Raw genomic sequence first — 13143 nt, 5'->3', positions numbered from 1 at the left:
ACTGATTTGATTCAAACTTCCTGAATAACAAAGTTGCACAGATCACCTTAATAATAATAATAATAATAATAATGTGAAGAGACTGTTTGATCACATGTCAGTTAATTATTCCTCACAATAATTATTCAGAATGATTTCCACAACAATGATGGTATAGCTACACATACACATTTAAACATGCAACTTTTATTTCTGTTAATCTGTTTCAACATGTGAAAGTCAGAGGTGTCACATCTGACATGTTTGCATCATCACGTGATCAAAGCCGGGTACTGTTGCACACAGAGCCTGCTGGTGAATGATGCAGTGGTGATGTGGACATGTAGTGAAGTCTGGGTCACCTTTGCATTGCGCAATGAAGCCTGCATGCCGGCCCGTCATGGCGGGAGCCCGTCTGTTATCACCGACACCAGCTCTTCCAACGGAACCTTTTTCTCCACCAAGAAACGAGTAAAACGTCTCGTCTGTAGCCGAGCGGGGATCCAACCCTCCGAGGCGCGCGAGCGTCTTCGGGCGCCCGCGTTCAGACCTCTAGTCTGGGCCTTTTCGCTCGGATTGCGTTGCCTCGACCCCCGCCACCCCTGAGTTGTTGCCCCGCGGCCTGTTCGAGGATTTACGGACCTGACGACGGGGTGCGCTCGCTGCGCACGTCTGGCGCAAACGGGAAGCGCCGCCATGCAGAACCTGAAAACCCAGAGTGGTGGGGCGACCTCGTCTTGGCTGTCCACCGTGCGCCTCCGGGTACCCGACTCTCTTATGACAAGAAATAGTTTAAAATCTACACTAATGCGAGCAGTTTTTGATTAAAAAGAACAGCAACTACAATGTTAGACGGAGCTCCATGGTGACTCGTGCTATTTTTAGAACATGCCCGCGGGCAGCGCGTTGGCTACCTCTGGTCTGGGGTAACGGGAGACAATCACACCCGAAGTCTGTTCCTCATGTCCAGTCCACTCCATTTAGTTTTGATTGCAGCCACTGCAGAACATCCTTTCACAGAGAGGATGTGTGAAATGGAAGCAGGGTTTCAGTGCTTTAGTGGTGATCTCATGATATTCAGCCTTGATTTTAATCAAACAGCAGCAGAGTTGTTGTCTCAAACATACTTTTGAGGCTGCCGTCATTTACAACCTCCAGCAGCTGGTCTTCTTCTGTCGACACATATTCTGCAGAGCGGGCTTAGCGCGTCAGAATTACTCCCGATATTTAATCAGACTCCTGATGTTGTCTGTTAGATGAAGCTTTCTTTTAGTTGTCGCTCTTCTTCTGTCTCCTTAGTGGCCTTTCCTCTTTGCAAAGAAGCTCTCCAAAAGTGTTTTATTAATTTTCGCTAGTTTGTGGACTTCATTTTTGAGGTAACGTATCGCGTGACCGAGACGAGCGTCTTGACATGTCAAGAGCCACAGGCGGATGAAATTGTGAGAGAATCCGGTCATTTTTCAAAATAAAATATCTTTCAGACTCTGATAATCAATAAAACGGAAATATTATAATATTTATTCTTTCTGTGAGGCCCGGTACCGGTCCGTGGGTCCGGTGGTTGGGACCGGTGCACTAGAGGACGAGTGATGGATGACTGTGCGTTCAAGGCCGTTGGGACAAACCTGGATGGAGAAGATCTTGACAGCGACGTGTTCACTGAGGAGCTGAGCTTTCCACACGCAGCCGAAGCGCCCTCTAGCTTTCACCTCCAGTAACTGCAATGGCTTCTGACCCAGGATGGGGGAGGGGGGGAGGGGGCCGGGGTCCTGAGACAGAAACCAGGAGAAAATACATGAGTCTGATCCAGTTGACCGAGGACATGAAGACATGTTCACATCTGATGTGTGATTTAATGTGTCCACTGAGCACTAAGGGTTCAAACGTCACTTTCTAACATCACGTTTGATTTTTGTTCTGTTGACATGTGACTCGACTTTTTAGTTTCAGAATATAATAACTGTCAGTGATTCCATGGCAACATGAACCAGGGGAGCAGGTGATGGGAAGTGTCCAGTCTGAACTGGTTCTGTGTGGACCAGCACACCTGTAGTCCTGGATCCATAGTTTACCCTCCACATGTGTTGTAGTATATGATCAGTCTGGTTCTATATAGTCACACTAACTGTGTAAATACAGAGTGAAGCTGAGGTTCACAAAGATTTATAGAACTGAAGTTACATCAGAATATAACTCAGTTACTGTGTAACATTCATTCATTCATTCATTCATTCATTCAGAGGCTTTACAAGGTGACCAAGAGGTGAATCTTCTCAGGGATTCAAGCATGTAACCTACGATGTACCCTCAGAGACAAACATGTAACCTACGATGTAACCTCAGAGACAAACATGTAACCTACGATGTAACCTCAGAGACAAACATGTAACCTCAGAGACAAACATGTAACCTACGATGTAACCTCAGAGACAAACATGTAACCTCAGAGACAAACATGTAACCTACGATGTACCCTCAGAGACAAACATGTAACCTACGATGTACCCTCAGAGACAAACATGTAACCTACGATGTAACCTCAGAGACAAACATGTAACCTCAGAGACAAACATGTAACCTCAGAGACAAACATGTAACCTCAGAGACAAACATGTAACCTACGATGTAACCTCAGAGACAAACATGTAACCTATGATGTAACCTCAGAGACAAACATGTAACCTCAGAGACAAACATGTAACCTCAGAGACAAACATGTAACCTACGATGTACCCTCAGAGACAAACATGTAACCTCAGAGACAAACATGTAACCTCAGAGACAAACATGTAAACATGTAAAAATGAGGATTCAGTCACACAGTAGTGTGGGGAGGATGCACTTCATGGACACATACACATAATGATAAACGTTGTGTGTGTATAAAGGTACATAAAGGCTCAACAAAAGAAGACCTTGAATTGATCCCTGTGAGACACCGTTGCTCCTCTCATTTAAACCAACGCAGTAACCATGACAAGTCTTTAATAGTTACAAGAACAGTTTGTACAAAGTTAACCGGCCTCAATCGGTTAGTGTGACTTCATAGACCCTAAATAATTTTTTTTTTAAAACAATCAAGGCAGCGGACACCAGCAACTCTTCTGTTGCAACTGGCTCTGACTGGTTCCTAATCAGGCACGAAACCCCTAACCTCAGCAGCCCACTGCTCCCAATAAGCTAGGGACGGGTTAAATGCAGAGAATAAATGTAATATACATGTACAATGTATAATGACGATGTTTAAAGATAAGATGTGACCATTAGGCACTGCTGGACTGCCGAGTCAACATCCTGGTGCATTTCTGGCAATTACTGGAGACTTCAACCACACATAAAGCCCTGCCAACTTTTCACCAATATGTTGACTGCCCCACTCGGAACAGTAAAACTCTGGACCTTCTGTATGCTAATGCTAAGGATGCATACAGTGCCGCTGCCCTTCCCCCCCTTGGCAGGTGCGACCACAACCTGATCCTGTTGACACCCAGGTATGTTCCTCTGGTGCAGAGGCTGCCTGTGACCACCAGGACTGTGAGGAGGTGGTCTCAGGAGGCTAATGACGCCCTGCAGGACTGCTTTGAGTTGACGGATTGGGATGTGCTGTGTGGACCACATGGGGAGGACCTCAACAGCATGACAAATCAAATTCTGTGAACAAACCGTCATACCATCCCGGACTGTACGCTGCTTCCCCAACAACAAGCCATGGATCACCAGTGACCTGAAAGCTCTTCTTAACAAGAAGAAAGCAGCTTTCAGGTCTGGGGACAGGGACGAGCTCAAGAGAGTCCAGCGCGACCTGAAGCTGAAGATCAGAGAGTGCAAGGACTCCTACAGGAGGAAGCTGGAGGCCAAACTCCAGCAGAACAACGTGAAGGAGGTGTGGACGGGGATGAAGCAGATTACTGGCTTCAAGGTTGGAGTGAGACAACCAGGGGGCTCCTCAATAGGTTTAGTTCAGAGCCCTCACCTGTCTCCTCCACACACCTCACCCCACACACACCTCGGCTGTCCCCCCTGGTGAGCTGCATGGACACAGAGCCCTCCACATCAAAGGGCTCTTCCACCATCCCCCACCCTGTGACGACTGGCCAGGTGAGGAGACACCTGGAGAGACTCCACCAAGGCAAAGCTCAAGGACCTGATGGCATCAGCCCCAGGGTCCTGAAGACCTGCGCCATCCAGCTGTCTAATGTCCTTCAACACCTCTTCAACCTGAGCCTGAAGCAGGAGGAAGTCCCGGTGCTGTGGAAGACGTCGTGCCTGGTTCCTGTACCGAAGAAGACGACACCATCTGGCCTCAACGACTACCGACCAGTTGCCCTCACATCCCATGTGATGAAGGTGCTGGAGAGGCTGGCCTTGGCTCGCCTCCGACCGCAGGTGAAATCCTCACTGGACCCTCTGCAGTTTGCATACCAGCCTCATGTGGGGGTGGACGACGCCATCATCTACCTGCTGCAACGAGCTCAGTCTCACCTGGATGAACCGGTGGCTCTGTGAGAATCACTTCCTTTGACTTCAGTGCATTCAACACCATCCAACCAGTGCTGCTGAGTGAGAAGCTGTGGGTGGTCGGGGTGAACGCGTCCACCGTCTCCTGGATCACTGACTACCTCACGGGCAGACCACAGTTTGTCCCACTGGGCCGTGTGCTGTCTGATGCGGTGGTCAGTGATACTGGAGCCCCACAGGGAACTGTTCTGTCTCCCTTCCTGTTCACCTTGTACACCACTGACTTCCAGTACAACTCTGGGTCATGTCATCTGCAGAAGTTCTCTGATGACTCTGCAGTGGTCGGGTGTGTAAGGGACGGACGGGAGGAGTACAGGGCAGTAGTGGAGGACTTTGTGGAGTGGGCCGGTAGAAATCACCTGCATCTGAACGTGACCAAGACCAGAGAGATGGTGGTCGACTTCAGGAGGAAGACGACGGCTCCACAACTGCTGAGAGTTCTGGGAGAGGATGTGGACATGGTGGAGGAGGACAGGTACCTGGTGTCTCCATCGACAGCAGACTGAACTGGAAGAACAACATCAACGCTGTGTACAAGAAGGGGAGGAGTCGACACTTCTTCTTGAGGAAACTTCGATCCTTCAACGTGTGCAGCAGGATGCTGGAGATGTTCTACAGTCTGTTGTGGTCAGTGCACTGGACTTCTGTAGTCTGCTGGGGGAGCAGCATTGGAGCCGGAGACACCAACAGACTTAAACTAGTTAAGAAGGCCGGCTCCATCATTGGCTGCAAACAAGACAATCTGGAAGAGGTGGTGGAGAGGACTCTGAAGAAACTATGATCCATACTGGATAACCAGGACCACCCTCTCCACCACCTCCTGCAGGGACAGACTGATGCAGCTCCGCTGTCACAGGACAGATACAGGAGAACATTCCTGCCCTCTGCTATAAGACTGTATAATAAATCACCTCTGAACAGATCATCCTTCAATTGACTACAACACTGCTAACTGTTTGCTGTTGGTGATCCTTGCTTTACTGTGGTTTACCTAGTTAGTTACCTTATACCATTCTATTTTATTGTATATACTGTGCATTTTTTATTTTCTTTAAATTGTATTATATTCTGCTCTGTTATCTTATTGTGTTGTATATATTGAGCATCTTTCATCTTTTATGTTTACTCTGCAACTTCGTTTGCTGCTGCTTCAAACAAATTTCCCCCTGGGGATGAATAAAGTATCCATCTACTCACGCAACCATCACAATGAACCCTTTTCATGCGTGTACGTTACCTGCTTGTGTGTGTGTGTTACTGTGTGTGTGTGTGTTACCTGTGTGTGTGTGTTACTGTGTGTGTGTGTGTGTGTGTGTTACTGTGTGCGTTACCTGTGTGTGTGTGTGTTACTGTGTGTGTTACTGTGTGTGTTACATGTGTGTGTGTGTGTGTTACTGTGTGTGTTACATGTGTGTGTTACTGTGTGTGTGTGTGTTACTGTGTGTGTTGCGTGTGTGTGTTACTGTGTGTGTTACCTGTGCGCGTGTGTGTGTGTTATCTGTGCGTGTGTGTTACTGTGTGTGTGTGTGTGTGTTACTGTGTGTGTGTGTGTGTGTGTTACTGTGTGTGTTACCTGTGTGTGTGTGTTACTGTGTGTGTTACCTGTGTGTGTGTGTGTGTGTTACTGTGTGTGTTACATGTGTGTGTGTGTTACATGTGCGTGCGTGTGTGTGTTACTGTGTGTGTTACTGTGTGTGTTACCTGTGTGTGTGTGTTACTGTGTGTGTTACCTGTGTGTGTGTGTTACTGTGTGTGTTACCTGTGTGTGTGTGTGTTACTGTGTGTGTTACCTGTGTGTGAGTGTGTTACTGTGTGTGTTACCTGTGTGTGAGTGTGTTACTGTGTGTGTTACCTGTGTGTGTGTTACTGTGTGTGTTACCTGTGTGTGTGGGTGTTACTGTGTGTGTTACATGTGCGTGTGTGTGTGTGTGTTACTGTGTGTATTACCTGTGTGTGAGTGTGTTACTGTGTGTGTTACCTGTGTGTTACTGTGTGTGTTACCTGTGTGTGTGTGTGTTACTGTGTGTGTTACATGTGTGTGTGTGTGTGTGTTACTGTGCGTGTGTGTGTTACTGTGTGTGTTACCTGTGCGTGTGTGTGTTACTGTGCGTGTGTGTGTGTGTGTTACTGTGTGTGTTACCTGTGTGTGTGTGTGTGTTACTGTGTGTGTGTGTGTGTTACTGTGTGTGTGTGTGTTACTGTGTGTGTTACCTGTGCGTGTGTGTGTGTGCGTGTTACTGTGTGTGTTACCTGTGTGTGTGTGTTACTGTGCGTGTGTGTGTGTTACTGTGTGTGTTACCTGTGTGTGTGTGTTACTGTGTGTGTTACCTGTGTGTGTGTGTTACTGTGTGTGTGTGTGTTACTGTGCGTGTTACCTATCTCTGTGTTACCTGTGCGTGTGTGCGTGTTACCTGTGCGTGTGTGCGTGTTACCTGTGCGTGTGTGCGTGTTACCTGTGCGTGTGTGTGCGTGTTACCTGTGCGTGTGTGCGTTACCTGTGCGTGTGTGCGTGTTACCTGTGCGTTACCTGTGCGTGTGTGTGTGTTACCTGTGCGTGTGTGTGCGTGTTACCTGTGCGTGTGTGCGTTACCTGTGCGTGTGTGCGTGTTACCTGTGCGTGTGTGCGTGTTACCTGTGCGTGTGTGTGCGTTACCTGTGCGTGCGTGTTACCTGTGCGTTACCTGTGCGTGTGTGCGTGTGTTACCTGTGCGTGTGTGCGTGTGTTACCTATCTCTGTGTGTTACCTATCTCTGTGTGTGTTACCTGTGCGTGTGTGCGTGTGTTACCTGTGCGTGTGTGCGTGTGTTACCTATCTCTGTGTGTTACCTATCTCTGTGTGTGTTACCTGTGCGTGTGTGTTACCCGTCTCTGTGTGTGTTACTGTGTGTGTGCGCGCGTTACCTGTGCATGTGTGTGCGTGTGTTACCTGTGTGGGCACCAGTACAGGTGGATAAGCCAGTTTGTGGTGTCTGTACATCCAGAAGGAGAAGAGGACGATAGCTGTGACGGCCATGATGGGAACCAGAGAGAACATCAGAGAGGTGAGAGGAGTCTGTGGGGGCACTGGTTTGTTTGTCCCTATGGAAACAAGATGAAAGACAGTTCATAAAAGTTACAACAACATGTGTTAAACCTACAGTCATTTAACTGTACAAATACAGTTGGTCTATGAATGAGAAACATTCATACTATGAGAATAATATCTTCATAAATAAAAAGCTTTGACACAAAAGTTGTGATTTTAGAAGAATTATCAACAAGTTACATTATAATCGTACAATCAGAGAAAAACACACTTTATTAGAAGTCTTTTAACAGAATATGCTAATATATATAAAATTATCGTTCGCCAGCCTCTTTTTTCACACCTCCTGTTTTGTTTTTATCATTAATACATTTTGATGTTTAGAGGACATGAAACGCTCCACAGACACTGAAACATTTGGGTTTACAAATGATGCTCAGATCACTGTTGACTTTTCATTGAACCATAAAGGAGTCCTGAACACAACCAGAACCCTGTTTGGACCAGGTCCTGACTGCATTGACCCAGTTCTCAGTCCAGTGTTGGGATCTAATAGGGGCGTGTTTGGGTTATCAGCATTTAAGAAACTGAATTCTTGACATCAATAGAATTATTAATGTATGTAACAATTATTAATGATTATTAATAACAACGGGGCACCACCCTGCGAACAGGGACCAATAACCAAACGATAAAACTAAGTCTCATAATTAGTAGTCACTCATAATGTCAATAGTCTGACTATACATTCAGTGACAGTGAAGGGTTAAGTTCGTACACAAGGCTACTACTACATACAGTTTCATTACACACATATGCACAAGTAATCACAGACGACTGCTCCTTAAAGTATAACAGAGTTTATTAAATCAAAATAGAAAATGATCAAATCAATTAATATTGCAACCAACAAACGTTATCACACAATCTTATATGCCTAATACCTAAAGTCAAATGAATAAAATGGATGAGGATGTGTGTGTGTGTGTGAGCAAAAAGGGGGGGGGGGGAACGAGGGAACAGCTCAGCGACGTGTGACGTAGTTAGGACGTGGTGACGTCTCATGCGTGCGACCCAAAATGGCGGTTAGCCAACAGGGTACCCGGCGTCTACATGTGGTGGCTGTTCAGCACGTAGCTAGATTAGCTCAAAGCTATATGTGTGTGTGAGGCACTCGAGGGCACGGGGTTACCCAAGGGCTGCTGACTGTGTGTGTGCAGGTTAGTGAGAGAGAGGGAGCGAAGAGAGAGAGAGAGAGAGAGAGGAGGGGGGTCATGGATCAAACTCTGTGTGCGGTCCGCGTTGTAGTGAGAATGGAGAGCGCTGGCCGTATCGTACACAAAGTGCCGCTGTCGGTAGAACTGCCGGTAGTTATGTACGATAGCCGAGATTCCACATTGCACTCACAGAGCTGATTTAATGAGGAGAGAATATCACACGGAGTGTGATAAAACAAATGAAAATAAATCCCAAATAAAACAGACCTTTATCACTGCGGTGAGATGAGAGCATTGTTTCCTATCACCCCGAAACTCGGTCGGCGAGACGAAGGTCTGGCCACCATAGGTTCAGTCTTTCAGTGATAATACACAAACTCCCATTCACTAGCAGCGAGGGACCTAATGCAGACAGTTACAGCAGGCAATACACAATATAGCGGGGGTCCGTGGTCCGCGTTATTTGCGCGGTGTAACAAGACAGTGATTTAACACAACAGGATGCAGGAGTAATAACACAAATGAATAAGCTATGCTAAGCTATGCTATGCTAAGCTATGCTAAGCCAAGCCCAGATGCAATGAATCTTACTGTGAGAAGCTTCGTTCGATGGGGCTCGTTCCCGTGATGGGAATCGATCAGTCCTCGAGTGTTGACTCGGGAGCGCGGCTCTCGGAGCGGGCGCAGACTGTGAGTAGCTCGGACCTCAGGAGTCGGTCGCACCCGGTAGCGTGGCTCGCTCTGGAGTGGACGCAGGCTCGGCCGACATCGGCGCGGCGTTGAGCGGCGCGGGGTCGGTCCTCTGTGGCGCAGCTCGCTCTGGAGCAAGCGCGGGTCCGATCTGTTCTCGCCGCAGCGGGGACAGTGAAACTTCGGCTGAGACGACGTGGTCCGTGCGTCTCCCGGTAATCATCGGTCAGGAGAGGATTAGACGTCTTCCTGCCGGAGTGGTTGATGAGGCCGGTGGGTGAACGTCGGCTGAGGTAACGTTGTTTCGTTCCTCCCGGTAATCGTCAGCGGAGAGAGGGGGTTCATCCATGTCTTCCTGCCGGAGGGTTTGATGAGGCCTGTGGTCCTCATGGGCCTTCCGTCGTCAGCGTGGTGCTGGGGGGGGGGGGGGGGGGAGAGAGAAGGGCCCGGTGCCTCTTCTGGTCCCAGGACGAAGACCAGAGGGAAGAGAGCGTTTGTGTGCTCCCTAGCTCGACTGAGGTCGAAGGGGAAAAAGTAAGGAGGTGTGAGCTGCAGGCAGTTTTGTAGAACAGTGGTTGAACCACAGGGGTCCTGGGATGTCTTGGCTCTCGGCCAATGAGATTGCAGCGGTGCATTCAGGTGACTTCAGGAACCATAGTTTTTTTTGGGGGGGGGGGGGGGGGGGGGGGAATTCACACCCTAATGTGAAATTCCTTCAGAGGAGGTTTGCTCTCATCAAACTACAATCAGGATGAAACCTTTGCTTGCAAAAGGGAAGGCCTGACTCTCTTTGTTCACAGCACATGTTGAAGCCATATGGTCAGACCCCAACACCAGCCTCTGGCCCTTTGAACTCTACTGTCTCCCCGAAATCACAACCCAAAACCACCACAGTCTTCTCCAGACCAGGTCCAGTCCTCTGATCCACATCAGAGAGACTTCTCTAGACCAGGTCCAAGTCTCTGATCCGTGTTCCTGCTGTGAAAACCTAAATTGACCGTTTAAACAATAGATTATTATTAAACATGTATTATTGATCGTTTGTACTTGACTGTTGTTCTTGGACTAAAGAACCGTTCTTTCGAGAACAGAGAACCTGTTCAGGGGTTCCATCAGAGGTCCTGATCCAGAACCACACTATGTGGTTTTCACCTGACGGACACTGACAGACTTCAGCTGATTGGATCAGAGAGGACACATCTGCCCCCTCAATCCAGCTGGTCACGCTACTCTGATGAGGACCCCCCCCCCGCACACACACGCACGCACGCACACGCACACACACACCTGACCTGGTATCTGCTGGTTGCTGTCGGGTCTGTAGAAAAACTGATCGTTACACAAACTTCCTTCACAGCAGCAGAAGAAGACTTCAGGAGCTTCTTTTCTCTCCACACATTCACTCCTGTGAGCAGAAGAACAATGTTTACAGATTATAGAAAAGGTTTGAAGACTCAGTCTTATTCCATCCGTCTGTCCGTACGTAGCTGTAGCCCAGCTGTCTGTCTGTCATCACTTACTTGTCGTAACAGTTGACATCATCCAGCCAACAGTCCTGTTTGACCACCTGAACTTCTCCAGATATATTCTTCCAGGTGGCGAAGCAGTGAAGTCTCTTATCTTTGTCCCCAGAGCAGGAAACAACTTTACTGATGTTCACCCGACTGTCCAACACCGAGGAGGAGGAGGAGGGGTTGTAGTTGTAGTAGATACACTTCTGTGTGTCTGAGCGTCCCAGGATGGCACCTGAGGAACAGAAAACATGATCAATATCACAAAGAGTTGATTGGTCACATGTTGCATCACATGAACACTTTAACATGAAAACAGTTTATTGACAAAGAACTAATTTAAATTAATTAGTTAACAAATCACGACACATTTCTCTGTTCTATTAGCTGCTGGATCAACTCGTAAAAGACTCAAAACATGTTCCATCCGTCTAAACATTGAACATGTACGATATGCTGAAGAGAGATAATAGAAACAACAGTAGAGTAAACCGTTGTTCAGGGCGTTCAAGCTACTACATGTTTGTGTTATAGGTTAGTACACACTGCTACTGATCTTCTCCTCTCCACCCTTTCCTCTTCTTTAGACAACCTTCACCTCCAGGCCTGCACGGCCAACCCCACCTGCCCCACGGCTGTCAGACTCAGTGCGTACTGACAGACGCAGACTGAGCGTCAATGGAGAAAAGGCAAACTCCCAGAGGACCTTCTTAACTTCCAAGCTCTTCTTTCCACTTTCTCCTCCTCTCTATCTACTGCTGAAGCTGCTTTCTTCCGCTCTAAAATCCTAACCTCTGCTCCCAATCCTAAAAAACTCTTCAAAACTTTCTCCTCACTGCTCATGTGTACTATGTGTATCATGTGTACTATGTGTATCACGTGTACCGTGTGTACTATGTGTACCATGTGTACCATGTGTATCATGTGTACTATGTGTACCATGCGTATCATGTGTACCATGTGTACCATGTGTACTATGTGTATCATGTGTACTATGTGTACCGTGTGTATCATGTGTACCATGTGTACTATGTGTATCATGTGTACTATGTGTACCGTGCGTATCATGTGTACCATGTGTACTATGTGTATCATGTGTATTATGTGTACCATGTGTACCATGTGTACAGGTAGACTCACCTGAGGAGCAGGACATGAGGAACACACTGAAGGCCAGTCTGGTTGCTGGTCCCATAGTGGATCAGAGACTCGAGTCCTTAATGTGAAGTAGAACCAACCCCTGATAAAGTGTTTATATATCCCGTTAAACGAGTCCCGGTATGGACGAGGAGCGTGTTTAACCGTCTCTGTGAGGACAACATACCGTTTAAAACCACCGGACCTTCAGTTCTCTTCATCGGTAGTTATTAGTCCAACGAGATAAACGGTAACGTCATCGGTAGAGTCCAACGGAATCGAACAAACAACAACAAGAGAACATCAACAGGCTTCTTCATCTATTGAGGAGCACTGATTTAAGGTTCGGGATTAACGTGGACTCTGGTATAAACAGTCAGTTTAATGTCAATAAGACCAGTCACATCCACGGAGACCTGAACCCGTGAGTGTTCGTTAGACCCGGTCCGGTAGTGTTCTGGACCGGGATAAAGCTCAATGTAACCGAGCCAAGCTGTAGTCCTCCTCAGTCCGCCTCTGACGACCACAGCTCAGTCATCGCACAGCTAGCTGCTCGGCTAGCCGTTAGCTTAGCTCCAGTTCTCTTTATGGAGCAGACCGGATCCTCCTCGGTGTGTCGGTGTTCTGGGTCCGGGTCTGAATAAAAAGAACCGCGGAGGTTTGTTCCGGTCGGTCCTCAACAAGCAGAGCAAAGATGGCCGTCCAGCTCAGATTATAATGTTTTGTTTCCTCTACCTTCTTTAACAGCGATCTGTCACAGAGTTAAGGATAATGGGACTGACACCAGCAGTGACCAATAGGGTTTGTAGAAGGAGCTCCTCGTATCTGACGTCATGCCGCAGGACGTCTGGAATGCCAGAGAAGGCCCGCCTCCTGAGAGAGTGGCGGGCTGTCAATCAGACATGTACAAGAATGACTGAATATGAATATGAATATGAAGTTTATGACATGTGTCTACATTTAACACGTTTATGACACGTGTGACTACATTTAACACGTTTATGACACGTGTGACTACATTTAACATATTTGTGACACGTGTGACTACATATAACACGTTTATTAC

At 47.5% G+C, this 13143-nt stretch overlaps 1 protein-coding gene across 2 annotated transcripts in view; it reads right to left on the bottom strand.

Annotated features, from left to right (window-relative positions):
• The window catches only part of acvr2aa (activin A receptor type 2Aa), a 20318-nt gene extending 7575 nt beyond the window's left edge, over positions 1-12743 (bottom strand). For both annotated transcript variants that reach the window (XM_079277511.1, XM_079277512.1), the window contains exons 1-5: positions 12081-12743; positions 10950-11175; positions 10722-10834; positions 7424-7575; positions 1605-1748 (exon numbers count right to left, since the gene is read on the bottom strand). In XM_079277511.1, the coding sequence (XP_079133637.1) occupies positions 1605-1748; positions 7424-7575; positions 10722-10834; positions 10950-11175; positions 12081-12135 (690 nt within the window). In that variant the 5' untranslated portion in view covers positions 12136-12743. The remainder of the gene's footprint in view (positions 1-1604; positions 1749-7423; positions 7576-10721; positions 10835-10949; positions 11176-12080) is intronic.
• Positions 12744-13143: the final 400 nt, after the last annotated feature.

This window comes from Melanostigma gelatinosum, assembly GCF_949748355.1.
Source record: "Melanostigma gelatinosum genome assembly, chromosome: 10".
Lineage (NCBI taxonomy): Eukaryota > Metazoa > Chordata > Actinopteri > Perciformes > Zoarcidae > Melanostigma > Melanostigma gelatinosum.
The sequence above is the reverse complement of the archived record's forward strand: the minus strand, read 5'-3'. Positions and strand labels throughout refer to the sequence as shown.